The following is a 17,637-nucleotide window of genomic DNA, read 5'->3' as shown; positions in this document are numbered from 1 at the left end:
TCCTAACCTTTTTAGGAGAAAAGCCATAGGTCATTTTTTTTTTTTTTTAGTTTATTTTGAGAGAGAGAGTGAGGGAATGGCAGAGAGGGAGAGAGAGTCCCAAACAGGGCTCAAACCCACAAACCGTGAGATCATGACCTGAGCCGAAATCAAGAGCCAAACACTCAACCAGGTGAGCCACGCAGGCACCCCAGCCCTCGGTCATTTTTAACTAAAGCTGGCACGGAACACGAGATGTGGAGTCAGAAAGCTCTAGTTACCATAACTTGCTGACTGACTGTGGGGAAGTTTCTTAACCTCTCTGATCTTAAATTAAATCTCTATTAAAAAGATAACAGTGCCTACTTTACAGGGCTGCTGTGAGGATAAAATGAGATGATATATATGTAGTATTAGGTTAAAAACTCAAAACTGCTACAAAATTTAAGAAACCTAACATTCACTGTGTTGAGTATTGTATTAGGTTTTTGGGGTGCCCAGAAATATTCTTTACTGTGGTACCTGTATCAATATGTAAATTAAATGCACGGTTAAATCCTGTACCAGTAAATAACATTATACGACATGTGTAAATGTAAGGCATTTGAATAATTTTTTAAATGTTACTGTTTTTAGTAGATTCCAGAATTGAATTGTGTAAGTTCTCTAGTAATGGTAATATTTAAATATGTATTCAAACAGTTGAAAGTTCCCAGGTTCTGAGCATCTTATCATACTACAATGTAACTATGAACAGACGCCCCAAATCATGAGATAATTCTTGAGAAGCAGTATCTCAAGACAGTTCTAAAATGTGTATGAATTGACCGATTCAAAATAAGGAATTTACAGTATTCTAACACAGTGACTAGCTTTGGTGCATATATACACAAGATGGTAGAAAAGGTAGTTTTTCCTTTGAATGTGGTGAATATATGTGATCACTGAGGGTGACTGATGTTACTAATACTCGTTTGCACTGTGACCCACATGTAAATTTTTGTTAAGCATCTGCTGTATCCCAGGCGTCATCCTACGTGGTAAGGGTACAGAGATGAATATGACAAGACCCCCGCCCTCATAGAGCCCCACCTAATTTGGGGGGGGGGGGGACAGGTCTGTTAACCTAATTAACAGACTGTGGTAAGAGCCTTAAAAGAAATGGAGTCCAGCTATAACCAAAACTACCACGGTGATTTCAACAAGAAAATGACTCATAACAAGATGTCTGAAGGGATGCAGTCCGAGGCTGGGCATCAACGTCCCACACTCCCTTCTCCTCCATCTTCCCTGTCTTAGGGTCACAAGAGGACTGCTGAACCTCTAGGCATTGCGTCTGTGTTTTGGATGGGAGCAGGAGAAGAGAGCTAAGGACTCTGCTTTTCAGGAAAGCCCTCCATAGGGGAGACCGAATTGGTGTCAGATGGCCCTGTGTAGCTCTGAGGGAGTCTGGGGATTCAGGATTCAGTTTCTCTCCCACCTCTGTAGCAGAGGAAAGCCAGGAAGAAGGGGGTGCACTGGACACCAGCTGAGCCGAGCCCCAGTATCTACTTTGAAGTAGAATCAGCAAGTGTCAGAGGTATACAGGGGAGGGGAGAGCCAACTGCCTGGGAAATTCGGGTCTTCACAGAGAATGGAACAGTTGAGTAAGTTCAACTCGGGTGGTGAAAGGGGGAGGACAAAGCCCTTTTTTGTTCCTTTTTGAATTTTGAGAGTCCTTATGAGACCTGTAATATCAGGTAAAAGGAAACATGCTATATTCATTCAGGCATTCATTTTGTGTTTGCTTCTAATGAACTTTCTGTCCAGAAGTGAGTTGACTGTCCATACCACGGTTGCTGAATTTTTATGTTTTTAGCTAGCTACCTTGTAGACTATTCTATTCAAGGACAGAGATAGCAGAACTTTTTTTTTTTTTTTTTTTAACAATCCCTGTATTCTACAATTTACTATCAAGTAATACTTGATTATCTAAGCCTGTGACTTTTCAAGATCCAGAAGTTATTTGTAATGTCTTAAAGCTTTTACTCCCTAGAATGGTAAACGGCCTGCCTGTGTACTTGGGCCACTTGGCCATAACAACCATTTCCTTCTTCAGGAAACATTAGTCACCTGAATCCTGCTCTAAATATAGGCAGATGAGCCTAGTCCTGATTCTCTAATCAGATGTCAGAACTGAAGGGTCTCCGATGTTGAAATTACCTGAAGATAATTAAACATTTTATATATTATGCCTAATGAGCAACCTGTTCCCAGTGGCAGTACTTTGTTGATCTGCTTATAGTAATTTGTAACGAATAATTTTGTTTCTTCCAGTCCCTTAGTGTGTATGTATATTCCCTATCTTTATCAATTAATTTAATAAACGTTTATTGACTGCCTGTTAACTGATCCTCTGTAAGGCCTTGGGAATCCCAAGACTTACAAGCTTGGTTCCTGCTTCAACGTATTTAGTCTAGTAGGGGGAGAGAAAGACCTAAAACAAGCGCATTGAAGTGTTGTGATCGCTGTGGCAGGAATTTATATGTGACATAGTAGGGATCTGAAGGCAGAAGAGGTCAAGTGTGGTCCTAGGGGTCAAGGGGATAGTGTGTTTTGAGTAAGAATGCCATTACAACTTCAAGCACCATGATTCATAAAGCACCTGTCATGTAATTTATAAAAAGCATTTGACACTTGAGCTGAATCTTAGACACTTTTGTCCGGGAATCTAATAGAGAAGTGGGGTACCATTCTAAAGAGAAGCAACAATGTGAGAAAAGTCACAGGGACACAGAGAGACCCTGCAACGTTAGGGTAAGGTAAAAAAAAAAAAAAAAAGCAAGCTCACAGCTACAGCATTCACTATAAAGGATTTAACAAGAAATAGGACTAGAGAGGTCAGTAGTGAGCAGATTATGCCTTGTGTCATACTATTTATTTTCATTCTCTTCTTTGAGGATGCCATTAAGACTTTTTTGGTAGGTGAGTAGTCATGTGATCAGACTTGGATTTTAACGAACATCACCCAAACAGATGTATGGAGTCTGAATTAAAATGGTGTAAGAAGTGAAAAAAGATAGGAAATTATTGAATGTCGTGGCTGCAAGGACATATGAGAAATGTTAAGAATAGTCTCCTCTAAAGACTTGGTCAATTTATGGAAAGAGCCTAAATGTCCATCAACTGATGAATGGATAAAGAAATTGTGGTTTATATACACAATGGAGTACTACGTGGCAATGAGAAAGAATGAAATATGGCCCTTTGTAGCAATGTGGGTGGAACTGGAGAGTGTGATGCTAAGTGAAATAAGCCATACAGAGCAAGACAGATACCATATGTTTTCACTCTTATGTGGATCCTGAGAAACTTAACAGAAACCCATGGGGGAGGGGAAGGGAAAAAAAAAAAAAAAAAAAGAGGTTAGAGTGGGAGAGAGCCAAAGCATAAGAGACTCTTAAAAACTGAGAACAGGGGCGCCTGCGTGGTTCAGTCGGTTGGGCGGCCGACTTCGGCTCAGGTCATGATCTCGTGGTCCGTGAGTTCGAGCCCCACGTCGGGCTCTCTGCTGACAGCTCAGAGCCTGGAGCCTGTTTCAGATTCTGTGTCTCCCTCTCTCTGACCCTCCCCCGTTCATGCTCTGTCTCTCTGTCTCAAAAATAAATAAGCGTTAAAAAAAAAAAATGTAAAAACTGAGAACAAACTGAGGGTTGATGGGGGGTGAGGGAGGGGAGGGTGGGTGATGGGTATTGAGGAGGGCACCTTTTGGGATGAGCACTGGGTGTTGTATGGAAACCAATTTGACGATAAGTTTCATATATTGAAAAAAAAAAAAAAAAGATTTGGTGATTGATGACATGCGAAGCAGCAAGAACTACATGGAGTCCGCACATTTTCCAGAAGATGATGGTGGTCTTTATCATTATAAAAAATACTGAAAAAGGGACAAGTCTGTAGGAAAAGATTAATTATGGTGGAGACAAATGTAGAGGTGAGCTTCAAGCAGATGATGAGGACAATAACATGGGAAAAGGGACCTACGTCCTTAAATGATCTTACAGAATAGAATGATCCTACCAACTTTGATACTCTTAGCACTAGACTGTCTGAGAGAATAAAATTAATTTACATTGTTAAAACTTACATAAAACCCAAAGTGATCTACTCAGCGCAACCCCAAAATCCAGTGGTACTTTCACAGATACAGAACAGACAATCCCAGACTTTATATGTGGAACGACAGAAGACTCCCAATAGCCAAAGCACTCCTGAGAAAGAAGAATAAAGCTGGAGGCCTCACACTTCGTGATCAAAACATTATAAAGCTTATAGAATTTAAAACAGTAATGTGTTAGCATAAAAATAGATTCACAGATCAGTGCAACAGAATGGAGCGCCCAGAAATAAACCCGTATCTATATGGTCAATAATTTACAACACAGGAGCCGAGAATATACAGTGTGGAAATGGCAGTCTCTTCAATAAATGGTGCTAGGAAAACCAAACAGCCACATGAAGAAGAATGAAACTGGACAACCATCTTACACCTTGCACAAAAACCAACTAAAAATGGATTGAGACCTGAAATCATAAAACATCTAGAAGAGAACACAGGGGTCAATAATCTCCTTGACATTTGCATTGGCAGTGATTTTTTGAATTTGACACCACAAGCAGAGACGACAAAGCAAAAATAAATGCATGGGATTGCAGCAAACAAAAAGGCATCCATACAGCAAAGGAAATGAAGATGGAAAGAGAAAATATTTGCTGATCATGTATATAAGGGGTTAATATCCAAAACATTATACAGAATTCCCATAACTCAATAGAAGAAAAAAAATCTGAATAAAATACAGATAGAGGACCTGAACATTTTCCCAAAGATGCCACACATGCCAGCAGGTACATGTAAAGTTGCTTCACTAGTCATCAGGGGAACGCAAATCAAAGCCGCAATGAGATACCACCTCTCACCTGTTAGAATGGCTGTCATCAAAAAGATAAAACAGCAAGCGTTAGCAAGGATATGAAGAAAAGGGAGCCCTTGCATACTGTTTGTAAGAACGTAAATCGGTGTAACCACTATGGAAAAGAGTATGGGAGTTCCTCAAAAAAATTGAAAATAGGACTACCGCATGATCCAGCAATTCTGCTGCTGGGTATGTATCTGAAGGCAGTGAAATCACCATCTTGAAAAGATGCCCACAACCCCTGTGTTCAGTGCAGCATTGTTGACAGTAGCCAAGACATGGAAACAACCTGAGTGTCCATCGAGAAATAAATGGATAAAGAAAATGTGATCTGTAATGCACGCACACAGGAATATTATTATTCAGCCATTAAAGGAAAGTCTGCCATTTGCAGCAACATAAATGGACCTTCAGGGCATTATGCTAAGTGAAATAAGTCAGACCATAGTGTAGAGAGAGAACCAATACTATATAATGTCACGTGTATGTGGAATCTTTAAAGAAACAAAATACTGTGCTCATAGGTGCATAGAACAGACCGGTGGTTGCCAGAAGTGGGAGGTTTGGGGCAGTGGGCGAAATGGGTGAAGGTTGTCATAAGATACAAACTGAACGGTTGAAAGATAAAGAGTCCTGGGGATGTAATATACATCACGGTGACTATAAAGGCTAAAAAAGAAACTTTTTACAGAACAGAATATAAAAGCTCGTCTTGACAAAATAAAAAAGCTGGCAAGTTAAGAGATAGAAGGAGTGATAGGAAGGCAGAGAATCTTACAGAGGGATGAGATACTGTCAGAACTGATGGAACAAGAAACTGATGGAACAAGAAATAAAGGCTTAAATAAGTGTCATTGGTCACACCTGGGTGACTCAACTAGTTAGACTCTTGACTTTGGCTCAGGTCATGATCTCAGTTTTGAGATCAAGCCCCGTGTGGGGCTCCATGCTGAGCGTGGAGCCTGCTTGAAAGTCTCTCCCTCTGCCCCTCCTCCCCCAACCCCCACACGCACACATGTGCACACTCTCAAAAAAATGAGTTATAAAAAGTTAAAAATGTCATTTAAATTTATGAAGAAAGAGAAATTGGTGTTTTAAATACAAGAAATTGGGAGAGTCTGGAGAAGAAGGTGGTGGTGAGCTAAAGCCTCACCCATGTAGCAGGAAGTAAGAAGGTAGTATCTAAAGTTAATAATGCAAATAGTACCCTGAGTATATTGAGAGCTACGAAAATCATCACTAGAATTAAAAACAAATGATTAAAAACAGTTTCTTCAAATCAAATACACCAATTTATGTCAGTTTTTTAGTAACTGCATTAAGTACTAAAAAAAAAATTTTAGGGGCGCCTGGGTGGCTCAGTCGGTTAAGCTTCCGACTTCGGCTCAGGTCATGATCTCGCGGTCCGCGAGTTTGAGCCCCGCGTCGGGCTCTGGGCTGATGGCTCAGAGCCTGGAGCCTGCTTCCGATTCTGTGTTTCCCTCTCTCTCTGCCCCTCCCCCGTTCATGCTGTGTCTCTGTCTCAAAAATAAATAAACGTTAAAAAAAAAAAATTTAGTTTTCGTATCCACGTTGACAAAACTGGTTCATCTTTTTCAGAACTGGTTTGGCTTCGTTAAATTTATTCCTAAGTATTTTTTTTCTTTTTGATGCTATTATAAATGGAACTGTTTTCTCGATTTCATTTTTGAAATTTGAATAGTCAACCTTTTGTCTTATGAAATGCCCATCTTTGTAATAATACTGGTTAATTTTAAAGTTTTTGTTGTCTGACATGTAGTCACTCTAGTTCTTCTAGGGTTCCTCATTTATGTTTAAAAGACATACGTTTTCAGCATATGCTTATTTTTAGAACAAAATGTAGACAAACAGTAAAATGTTAACAAAAGTGTCTTACAGACTTACGAGTTTTTTGGGTTTTTGTATATTCTGAGTTCTGTGATGAGTCAAAATTAGGGGGGAAAGTGACTTCGGTGAATCAGCTAGATTTTTTTGTTGTTGCAAATGGCAGAAATTAACAGGTAGATATCAGGCATTTTTTAAGACTAGTCCAGAACCAACAGGAAAGCTGGAGGACCAGGCTCACCGGGGCGGGAAGATGGCAGCTGCAGGACTCCAGATGGCAGGAAGTCCTCAGTGGTCTCTTTCGGGTTATGCCACCCAAGAAGTGAGCTCTTTTTATTCTCTCTTTTGATCTCCAGTCAAGATTCAGAATTCAGAAGTGAGAGTCCTGCGTGTGTCAGGTAAATCTTTGACACTCCACGGTGAGGAAAGTACATGGCACCTTGAGTTACATAGTCCCAGGACTCCACACAGTGGGGACAAAGGATTCCCCAAAATGAAACCCGGATGCTGTTTTCAGAAGAAGGGAAATGAACTCTGGCCGCTAAAACGCAACAGATGTTCACTATAATATTTAACTTTTTGTTAGTGCCCGATTATAGTTTATAATGCTAATCATGAAAGCAGCTGGGAAGGGAGACGGTTTGAACAGAGCGGTCCCAATTACTGCCGCACAACCTGTGGAGGACTTACCCCATCGAAGTTCTCACCCACACGTTTCTCTCCCAGTTGACTAGGAGTTCGGCTGTGTTCCACCAAGCGGTAAAGTTCAATTACAAAATGAGGAAACAAACTGTTACAATCGTATTGGGGAGGATTTTACAACAATTTAACTAACACTTCCTAGAATGCTGTCTCCTTCTTGGCTTACCTAATCAACTTGTGCTGATTCATCGAGACTCAGCTCAAGCATTACCTCCTCCAAGAAACCTTTTTCCCTTACATCCTCCTAGCACATCCCATTGTGGTTAACAGATCAGTCTTATTCTTGTCCCCTCTGTCACAGTGGTTCATGTGTCTGTCTCCCACTAGTCAGACTGCCAGACTATCTTGGTTTTCTTTGATTCTCCTGCTCCTTACAAAGTGTCTACACATTCCCTAAATATTTGTTGAATGAGTGAGTGGCTGTCCGAGCAAAGGGGGAAGGCATCTTGTATAGAACCCAAGATGTATAACGACATGATGAGGGGGCCCTACGACTAGAGCAGTGAGACATAAATGGGAGAAGAGACCCCTGGGCTTGACTAGAGTTGGTCTCTAAGTGACCTTTTCTACCAAGTTTAGAGAATTCTGTAGGTCTTACAGAGGAACAGTGGACATTTGGCAGGAGGAGAATGGTGAGACGCTAGAGGCTGGTTGATGACTAAACACTGGTTGGGGCTGTAACTAGCGAGGAGAACCCCTGGATGGTGGAATATTGGGGTCTCGGGGAGTTTAAAAAGTTCCGACTGGGCTTGGGAGCAAATTCACCCCCCAGGTGATTGGCACTTTTGTAGGTATTGGGAACCCATCGGTAACGAATACAGATGGATTCACCCTCCCACAGAGCTTCATTCTAGTAAAGCAGCTAAAACAACAGACACAAAGGTGTGTGTGTGTGTGTGTGTGTGTGTGTGTGTGTGTGTAGTCTCAAAACTGAAATGCCATGTTGCAAGTGAAATATTCCAGAGCCACACTCTCCAGGTAAAGCTTTGGAGCAGGCTGGAGAGGATTTCCCTAGGGTACAGAAGGGAACCTCCTTCCGTAGCCCACATAGCAGTCATTTACTGCTCAGTTTTTGTAAACATAATGACCAATATTACACAGTGTTCTTTAGGATTGTGTCTAAAATAAATGGTTTGTAAGCTCTGAATTTTAGAAATGTGCCATATTCATGCACTCTCCACAAGTGTTACAAAGAAAAACAATTTTGTCACAGTAATACTTTCTTCTTTAGTGAAAGTGATTCCCCCATTTTTGTTTTTGTTTGAGAGAGAGAGAGAGAGAGAATAAGCAAGGGGGTACGGGGAGGGGGCAGGGCAGAGGATCCAAAGCAAGGTCTGCACTACCTTCAGAGAGCCCAACTTGGGGCTCGAACTCAGAAACCATGAGATCATGACTTAAGCCGAAGTCAGCTGCTTCACCGACTGGGCCACCCAGCTCCCCTCCCCACTGTTGTATATTATAGACAGAGATGATCTTTTAAAGCTTAACGGGTGCATGGTAGTATAAAATGAAAGGCAGTCATTGCCTGTTCTTGGCAAGGTGTGTTTGTAACTTACAGTTCGTAGTGCCCAAAAAATAATTTGGTATTTTTATCACTTAATCTTACAACCTAGCCAAGTACTTGTGGCGGGGGGGGGGGGGGGGGGGGGGGGGGGGGTTCTTCAGTAGAAGGCACTCCATTAGTTTGGGGATTATTAATTCTGGACATAAACATTAGCATGTGCAGGTAACGGAGTTCTCTTCTGTCATGGTGGACTCATTTAGTATTAACGCTCTTCCCTCTCTTTTCAGGGTGCTGATAAGTCTGTGAAAGGTCCAGATGGACTAACTGCCTTTGAAGCCACTGACAACCAGGCAATCAAAGCTCTTCTTCAGTGATGGACGGATGGGCTGACAGCTCTGGAAGAAGGGCTCTCCTGTGGCCTCACACTGCTGCCTGTCTGTCTGTCACTCTCTATCTGCCAGCTTCTTCAGCTAAATACTTTACGAGGGGTGAGGGGAGAGAGAAATTCATAACAAATCAGACTACCAGAAAAAAACATGTTTTGGAAGAGAGGAGAAAACCGTGATCAGGCTTTTACTCGGATTCCTGATCAAGTCCGTCTCTTTTCCATTTCCAACAAAATATACCGCTCATTCCCAAGGGAGAGCCAAGACAAAATACGCCAGTAACATTTGACCTTTTCAGCTCCCTAGCTAGTTTATTCATTAGGTTGTGTCGAGGGTCTGACTATCCCAAGGCCAGCTCTCCGTGTGTGCAGCCCTAACTGTGCGAGCAGCGGCGGCTGCTGTGACGTAACTCTGGGTGCTGAGATCAGCAATCGGCTCTAGCCTTCTGCCTTAAGACGCACTCTCCTGGGGGCCTCCTGGCGGAGTTCAGAGCGCTGCCCGTGGTCGGCGACCAAATCTTCCCTCGGCGACTTTCAGCTTTACGTGGGAGCTCAGTTAAGGTGAGGGGGCACACTCCTAAATTGCTGGATGACTCAACTTTGGATTTCCTCTCCCCTTTCACATGGGTGTCATGTGTCTTTAGATAAAACTGACTAGTTTTATTTATAAAATCTTAAATTTTGGAAGCCTAAAGGAGAAATCATTCCAGTGTGCATATTTTTTTTTTCTCCTCTAGATTCAGACGTTTTTAGAGCATTCAAACACTTTCAAACTCCTGCTGGTAGTAAAAGGGGATTTAAACATAGAGTCATAGCCATAGCCTGTGAGTGTCATGCAGAGAACAGTTGTCTTAGTACCTACGGATTTTCTTCATTTGCTCTTTGAATGGATTGGCCTCGGTTATGTTTGGAGAATCAAGGAACATTCTTTGGAAATCCTCTCTCAGACCCACCTTGGATGCTGATTGCTCCCTGCACCAAAGCTGTCACTGGGGTGAGATTTACAATCTGGACAAGTTGAGCCCCGTCCCTTCAAAAATACGCTTGTTACCAGGTTTCCCCAAGTTGTCGATAGGCTTCTGCTGAACATCTGCCAACCCACCTACATGATCTATTTTTGTTTTCTAAACCATTCATCACATTAAGTGTGACATCTGCAAAATGTATTCCATGTTCTTAAAATGCAGTGCCCTAAAATGGGTGTTAAGACCTGCAGGAAGTATTCAGACACATGTTCCAAGGTTTATTCCATGAGCAGTTCAAGTAATTAAAACATATACCCTTAAATTTGCTATCCTGCATTTAAAGTATTGATTCCTTTGACTTGCCATCCATAAAAGCTTGCTAAAAATGTTAGGGTTTTTTCCTTAGCCAAATCATGCAATAATTGAATGTACCTCAAATTTTTAAAGGGGGGGTTGGGTTAGGGACTTCTATTCAGATTGTGGATAACAAAGAATTCATGATGATTTTTTAAGGTAATGTAGCATTCTAAAACAGGGTTAAACTACTATCAAGAATAGCCAGCTAATAACAAATCTTACTGATCGATTGCTGATTGGTTTGTTAGGGTGTGGATTTATGGGTGTGTGTGTGGGGGGGGTGTGTGGGTGTGTGTGCGTGCACTCTCATGCATGCACGTGCATGCGTGCGTGTGTATTTTTCCCCCGTGGGCTTTTTTTTAATCCTGTGGCTTTTACGCTTACAACTAACCTAACCCTGTAATTTTCCTGCATCCAAGAAAACAGTCACAAACAAAATGGTGGTTTAAATACTTTGATATATTTGGCTAATTCTCCACTCTTAACGCAGCCTATTCGCGTTGGAGTCAAAGTCAGTAAACAGTACTTTATAACATCACTGAGCAGAAACAGACCTATCCTCATTGAAGATGGAGGGCACTTTATCAGTTGGTAGCAACAAGGTGTTTTGGTATCTTTGTTTTCACCTCTTGGCAGAATGCTATGGAAAGGCTTGGATTTTACCCTCTAGAATTTTCACCTTTCCTTTCAAACCTGTGGTAGTTGGCTGTTGCAGAGAGTGCACTGTCCTATCGTTCCTAAACCTGGTCTGCTCTCTCCCTTCATCAGGTGTGGAGGCCATGTGCTTCTTTGTACAGTTGAGCCTGCGTTTCTTGTAGTGCAGTAGAGGCTACCCCGCCTTCCCTCTTTCTCAGCCATTTCAGAAGCCCCATGGTTTTGGAGCAATTGCTTGAGAAATAACATAAACATAGAATAGACTGGCCAAGATGGTTGACCATTTTTTTTAACTAGTTTATTTATAATGTATTTCTGAACCACTTGGCAGAGAAATTCACAACACTTAATGTTCATTTTTTGAGTAAAGGAAGCTAAAATCATGTCTGCTTTTTGGTACTACATGCATTAGTAGAAGGTTAAGTTTTGTTCTCCACTGAATATTTAACATCTCAAGAAAAACCTTGCATGTTCTGTAGTTTTGTATGGAGTCATTTTGTATGCACTAGATCAAGTAAAAACAGGTGGTGTGCCTGTTCACGGTAGTGTACTAACAAATTCGCCCTCGCAGCTTCGGACCTGCATCCGCAGACCCAGAGTTGGTGCACAGCACCCGAGAATCCCCAAGTAGCTCTTCTATGCGTCGCTCACCTTCCACAGCCAGTGGGGCACAGAGGAGAGGTAGTTGGGTACAGTGGGTGCGAGCTGCAGGCAAGTAAGGCCCTTTCCTCGTTGATTTCTTTCCCCTCAATAATGGATCCTCAAATCTCTATGTACTGACTTTTTTTTTTTTTTCCTAACACTTCAACTGAGCTGCTCTTTACTTCATGCAATATTGTGTACTCGATTGTGTATAGAAGAAGCTGGGGAGAGTGCCCTCCTACATAAGCAATTGCAGTGTTTTGCATGCAAAATTTTAAGAATTTAAATCGTCCTGATTCTATTTTGTAAATGGAGAAACAATCATATCTTTCTAAGCAGTAATGGAGGAAGACTAGTGCTTTGTGCATTTTGATATATTTGAGTTCGTTTTTTCCCCCCACAATGTAATACTTTTGACACAGTTGGGTTTCTCATATTATCCTAGTCCATGTACATCCGAATGCTAAATAATACTGTGTTTAAGTTTTGTGTTGCAAGAACAAATGGAATAAACTTGAATTGTGCTACAAGGAACGCGTCAGCAGCATTTTTACCCCCCCCCCCCCCCCCCCCCCTCAGTTACCAGGGCCTTTCTTTGCCAGGCTCTGTACAGGTCCTGTGACTGACTCTAACTCTTGAGTCATCTCAATTTCCCCCTGCCTCCCACCTCTAGAAAAAACTAAGTGGAAAGAAACTAAGACATAGGAAAGATTTAATTGAAGTAGAGTTACTACTCATGTGGACGTTTTGTTTTTCTGTCTTCTGATACAGACCGTCTCACTTACAAATGTTCGGTAATCCTCCCGGCTTTCTAAAAGCAAGGTACAGCCAGTATCCTCTAGAGCACCAGGATCTGACCAGGTGCGAAGGAAAACCGGGTCATGGGAAATCACGCCCATCTTTTGTATGCTCCTTAAGTCACTGCATATCCTGGTGGCTCACATTTGCCAAACTTCCTTGACCGTGAGCACTTCCTTAGAGTACTTCTCAGAACAATGTTCTGATTTAGTGTTAAATCACTTTGAACCTCAAAAAACCCATCAAGATTATCTCTAGTTGGGTTCTGTAGTAATCTTGTCAACAACCTAAGACTACTGCGTATTTTACTTTTGAAATGGTCTGAGTAGGAATACACGAGGTTGCTAAGTGAAGCAAAAGCTATCTTTCGGAAGGTTTAGGTTGCTGACTGAGGTTTCCGTGGGGGGTAGCAGGTAGCTGTAGGTGGGAGCGTTCACAGATTTTTTTTTTTTAACGTTCATTTATTTTTGAGGCAGAGAGAGAGCATGAACGGGGTGGGGGGGGGGGTCAGAGAGAGAGGGAGACACAGAATCTGAAACAGGCTCCAGGCTCCAAGCTGTCAGCACAAAGCCCGACGCAGGGCTCAAACTCACGGACCGCGAGATCGTGACCTGAGCCGAAGTCGGCCGCTTAACCGACTGAGCCACCCAGGCACCCCCACAGATATTTTTAATCCATGAAACTTCCGTTTTAAGAATTGGGGTTCATCTAAGTGTTTGAATCTAGTATAGATTTTTAGTCAATGGGAGACACTTAGAGTTACTATGAAAATCTTTTGTGATTAGAGATCAGCTATCGCAGGACTCCAGCACGGAGTCAGATGGGTTACAAGGGTTTTTGTTGTTTTTACTTCTACAAGACCAGTGATTCTCAAAATGTCCCTGGCCTGGCAACATCACCTCAACCTGATTCAAATGCCCAGCCCAGGCCTACCAAATGCCAGTCTGGGCCAAGCCCATCCGTCCATGTTGTAACAAATCCTCCAGGTGATTCTGATGCACACTGGAGTGTGAGGACCACGGTGAAAGACCACAGACAAATTGTCTAAAAGCCTATAAATGGGAGGTCATCAGAGTGGCTTCCTAGGGACGAAGCAAATGGAAACCTTCAACACGTGAGACATAGGAAATTCGTGGGTGGCCACAGTTCTGCTAAGATGAGCTTCAAAGCTACACTCTGGGCAGAAGTAGTGAGGGTAGGTTGTAACAAGGGCTGCTACAATGACAACACTGAGGAGAATGACCATTAGGGATTTTTTTCCCCACCGGATGTCCTGTCAGTTGCTGTGGATAGGATTTCCCCAGGGTTGGAGTCCCATGACGGACTTGCTTGAATTCTGCCCACGTTCCTCCCTCAACTGCACAGAGGGTTGAGGAGGCATGCAAGGCATTTGGGAACATGGGTCTGGAGTCTCCCTATCTTGGGCTTGCCACACTGCCGCTACCTGGGGATGCCCCACTTAGGGGTGTCCCTGCTGGTTTCCGCCCGTCAGCCCTACAGCAGGAGAGCGCCACACCGGGAGGCCAAGTCCCGCTTTCTCAACCCCTGTGCCCTGTGCCGGCATCGGCGCTGTGAACACGGACTCTCCTCTGCCGTGGGTGCTCGCTGGCTCCGGAACAGCCCCCCCTAACCATCGTCTGTTCACCGTTAACAATCTTTCCCAGACGCTAGCCAGATCATCACGCATCGGCCAGAGGGTATTTTCCTTCAAGGCTCTTATTTCATTGAAACAGAATTACCGATTGAGAATAAAAGCGATCAGCAGCTTTCACAGCACCTGCCACCTGGTAGACATCGAGTGTTATTTGTTCTGGAACTACTAACGTCAAGCCATTACACAAATATGAAATAAGCTCTGTTTCAGTCACTCCTGACTGAAGGATGGCTGTTAGGACCCTGGGGCTACACTTAAGCGTCCTTGTACCTAACTACTGGCCAAGTAGCCTTATAAGTGCTACTGGTAACCTCAAACCCAAATCAATGAAATTAAGACAAATCTTACAGTGACCATGATTCATCGAGGAAATGCTGACCGTGGGATCAAATGCAGGTCACTGAGCCATTGTGGCCTATACTAAAGCACAGCTATAAATAGAGAAGCGAAACAAAGGATGGTCTGGCCACCCTAGCAACTTCTGTGCTTTCAGTAGCTGCAGCAGAAGATAGTCTTATCTACACGGTTTGGATAGAATGATGGGTCACACGTCTGGCAACATTCACGGCCACAGCATCTTATTACACAAAGGAAAATCATGCATAGACAACTCCTGATCGCTGGGTGGTTTTGACGATACTACTAGATAAACATTAAAACAACAAGAACAAGAAGATTTTAGTTATTTTTGAGAGAGAGCGAGCACGCAAGCAGGGGCAGGCAGAGAGAGCAAGGGAGACAATCCAAAGCAGGTTCCAGGCTCAGCTGTCAGCACAGAGCCCGATGTGGGACTCGAACCCACCAACCATGAGATCATGCCCTGAGCCAAAGTCAGATGCTCCACTAAAGGAGCCACCCAGGGGCCCCTAAAACCTTTGTAAGAACCATCATTTTTCTGAGGTTTTACTACTAAGTCAGAAAATGTATTAGGATCTGTGTGTCGCTGCCTGAACTCTAACTTGTTCCAAGCGTTCACGCACATCTGCTGCAGCTGCCCAGTCTGGCCATGTTGCCAATGCTTAGGATTTACTCATCTGGTCTGCTTTTCAATAGGCTGGAATGGGGGGGGGGGGGGGGGCGCCTGGGTGGCCGACTTGGGCTCAGATCATGACCTCACGGTTCGTGGGTACAAGACCTGCATTGGGCTCTGTGCTAACAACTCAGAGCCTGGAGCCTGTTTTGGATTCTAGGCCTCCCTCTCTCTTTGTCCCTCCACTGTTCTCTCTCTCTCTCTCCCCGAGTAAATAAACATGAAAAAAAATTTTAATATAACATTCAAAATAAATAGGCTTGAAAGTACTCAGATCTATGCTGATTTCACAACTAAATTCTTTAACATTTATTGTATGCAAGTTAGGAGCTAGGCATTGTGCCAAGGGCTTTTTTTTTTTTTTCTTTTACACCCCATTACCTTACTCAGTACTCACAGTAATTTTAAAATGGAAGACTAAGAAACCAACACTCCATTGTCCCTTACCCCAGCCACTGGCAACTGCCATTCTGGTCTCTGCTTCTAAGTCTTTTTTTTTTTTTTTTTTTAAAGTTTGTTTATTGGAGAGAGAGACAGAACTGGAGAGGGAGGGACGACGGAGAGGGAGAGAGAATGAGGGAGGGAGGGAGAGAGAAAGAGAAAGAGAGAGAGAGAGAGAGAGAGAGAGAGAGAGAGAATCCCTAGTAAGCTCCATGCTGTCAGCGTAGAGTCTCATGAGGGGCTCAAACTCAAACCACGAGATCATGAGCTGAGGTCAAGAGTCACCCTCTTAACCAAGTCACCCAGGCACCCCCTACGAGTCCATGGTAAGTTAGACCATGCAGTATTTGTCCTTCTTTGTCTGGCTTAGTTCACTTAGAATGCTCTCAAGGTCTGTTTGGACACCCTGTTTGAAGGCTGAGTAATGGGACGTTGTCCATCTTTACCATGTTTTCCGTATCCATTTGCCTGTTGACATTTAGGATGTTGGCCAAGCTTGGCTACTGTGAATAATACTGCAGTGAACACGGGAATGCAGATGAGAGCTCTTTAAGAGCTAGATTTCAACCCCTTTAGATATACACCCAGAAATAAGATTGCTGGCATCCCCTGTACACTATGAAGGCACTTACACAAATTGTGTCTTTCCACCAAGGCAGCTTTATTCAGTCATGAAGTAAGGTTAACACAATTATAAAGCCGACTCAAGATTCCCGACTCAGTGACCTACAACTTGGCTTCGTACACATCGCACCAACTACAACGTGAAGTCACACAACAAAGAAGATACGGTGAGGCATAAGAAGTTAACAAAGCAAACTCAAGGTCAGTCTATGAGTGTTCCCTGAGGTAAGGACCCTGTCTGCTTCCCGGTCAGCTCTCGGCACTCACTGCTTATTCAGTTCAAGCAGTGGAGACTCTTTATGTTCACAGACCAGTTGGGCAGAGCCTTAAGCAGCGGCTGCCTCTTTAGGGCCATCAGATGTGGAAGTACACATCAAGAGTCTGACAGTCCGACAACAGGTGATGCTGAAACCATCCCTTCTTAAAGGGGATTAATCAGCCTTGGGCCTTTGCAAACTTCTTCTGGTCCTCATGATTACCAGCCCTCAGTTCTTCCAGGCTCTCCTGGCTTTGATGGTTACCAGTTCTGGGTGCCTTTAGCCTGTGCAGGTTTTGGTGATAACAGATTTTAGCTGCTATGCCCTTGGCTGCTTAGGTCCCTGCTTGACATGAGTGACTCCATCTTGCTCTCCACAGCTGAATTAAGTGTTAATTCTAGTTTTAGTATTTTGAGAAACCTCCACATTGTTTTCCATAGTGGCTGTACTAATTTACTTTCCCACCACCAAGAACATCGTTTTCCCCACTTTCCCCAAGACTTGTCCATTGTTATTTTTTTCTATAGATATAATAACCAACCGTAAAGGAGGCAATAACTTACTGTTGTTCTGATTTGCCTTCTCCTGAGGATTAGTGACATGAAGCACCTTTTCACATACCTGTTGGCCATTTGTAGGTCTTCTTTAGAAGGAATTGTCTTTTGGCCAGAAAAGGTCTTATTTTTTAAATTCAATTGCTTGGTTTTATTGCTGTTGAGATATAGGAGTTCTTTATATATGTTGGCTACTAACTCCTTATCAGATAAATGATCTGCAAATATTTTCACCCACTCCATAGGTTGCCTTTTTGCTTTGACGAAGACTCCCTTTGCTGTGCAGCAGCT

General features: G+C 43.0%; 1 protein-coding gene across 1 annotated transcript in view; it reads left to right on the top strand.

Moving 5' to 3' along the window:
- Positions 1–12,518, top strand: part of MTPN (myotrophin) — a 59,761-nt gene extending 47,243 nt beyond the window's left edge. The window contains exon 4 of the mRNA XM_043589640.1: positions 9,273–12,518. Coding sequence (XP_043445575.1) covers positions 9,273–9,359 — 87 coding nt within the window. The 3' untranslated portion in view covers positions 9,360–12,518. The remainder of the gene's footprint in view (positions 1–9,272) is intronic.
- Positions 12,519–17,637: the final 5,119 nt, after the last annotated feature.

The sequence above is a fragment of the Prionailurus bengalensis genome, chromosome A2, assembly GCF_016509475.1.
Source record: "Prionailurus bengalensis isolate Pbe53 chromosome A2, Fcat_Pben_1.1_paternal_pri, whole genome shotgun sequence".
Lineage (NCBI taxonomy): Eukaryota > Metazoa > Chordata > Mammalia > Carnivora > Felidae > Prionailurus > Prionailurus bengalensis.
This window is presented reverse-complemented; position numbering and strand designations above follow the sequence as displayed.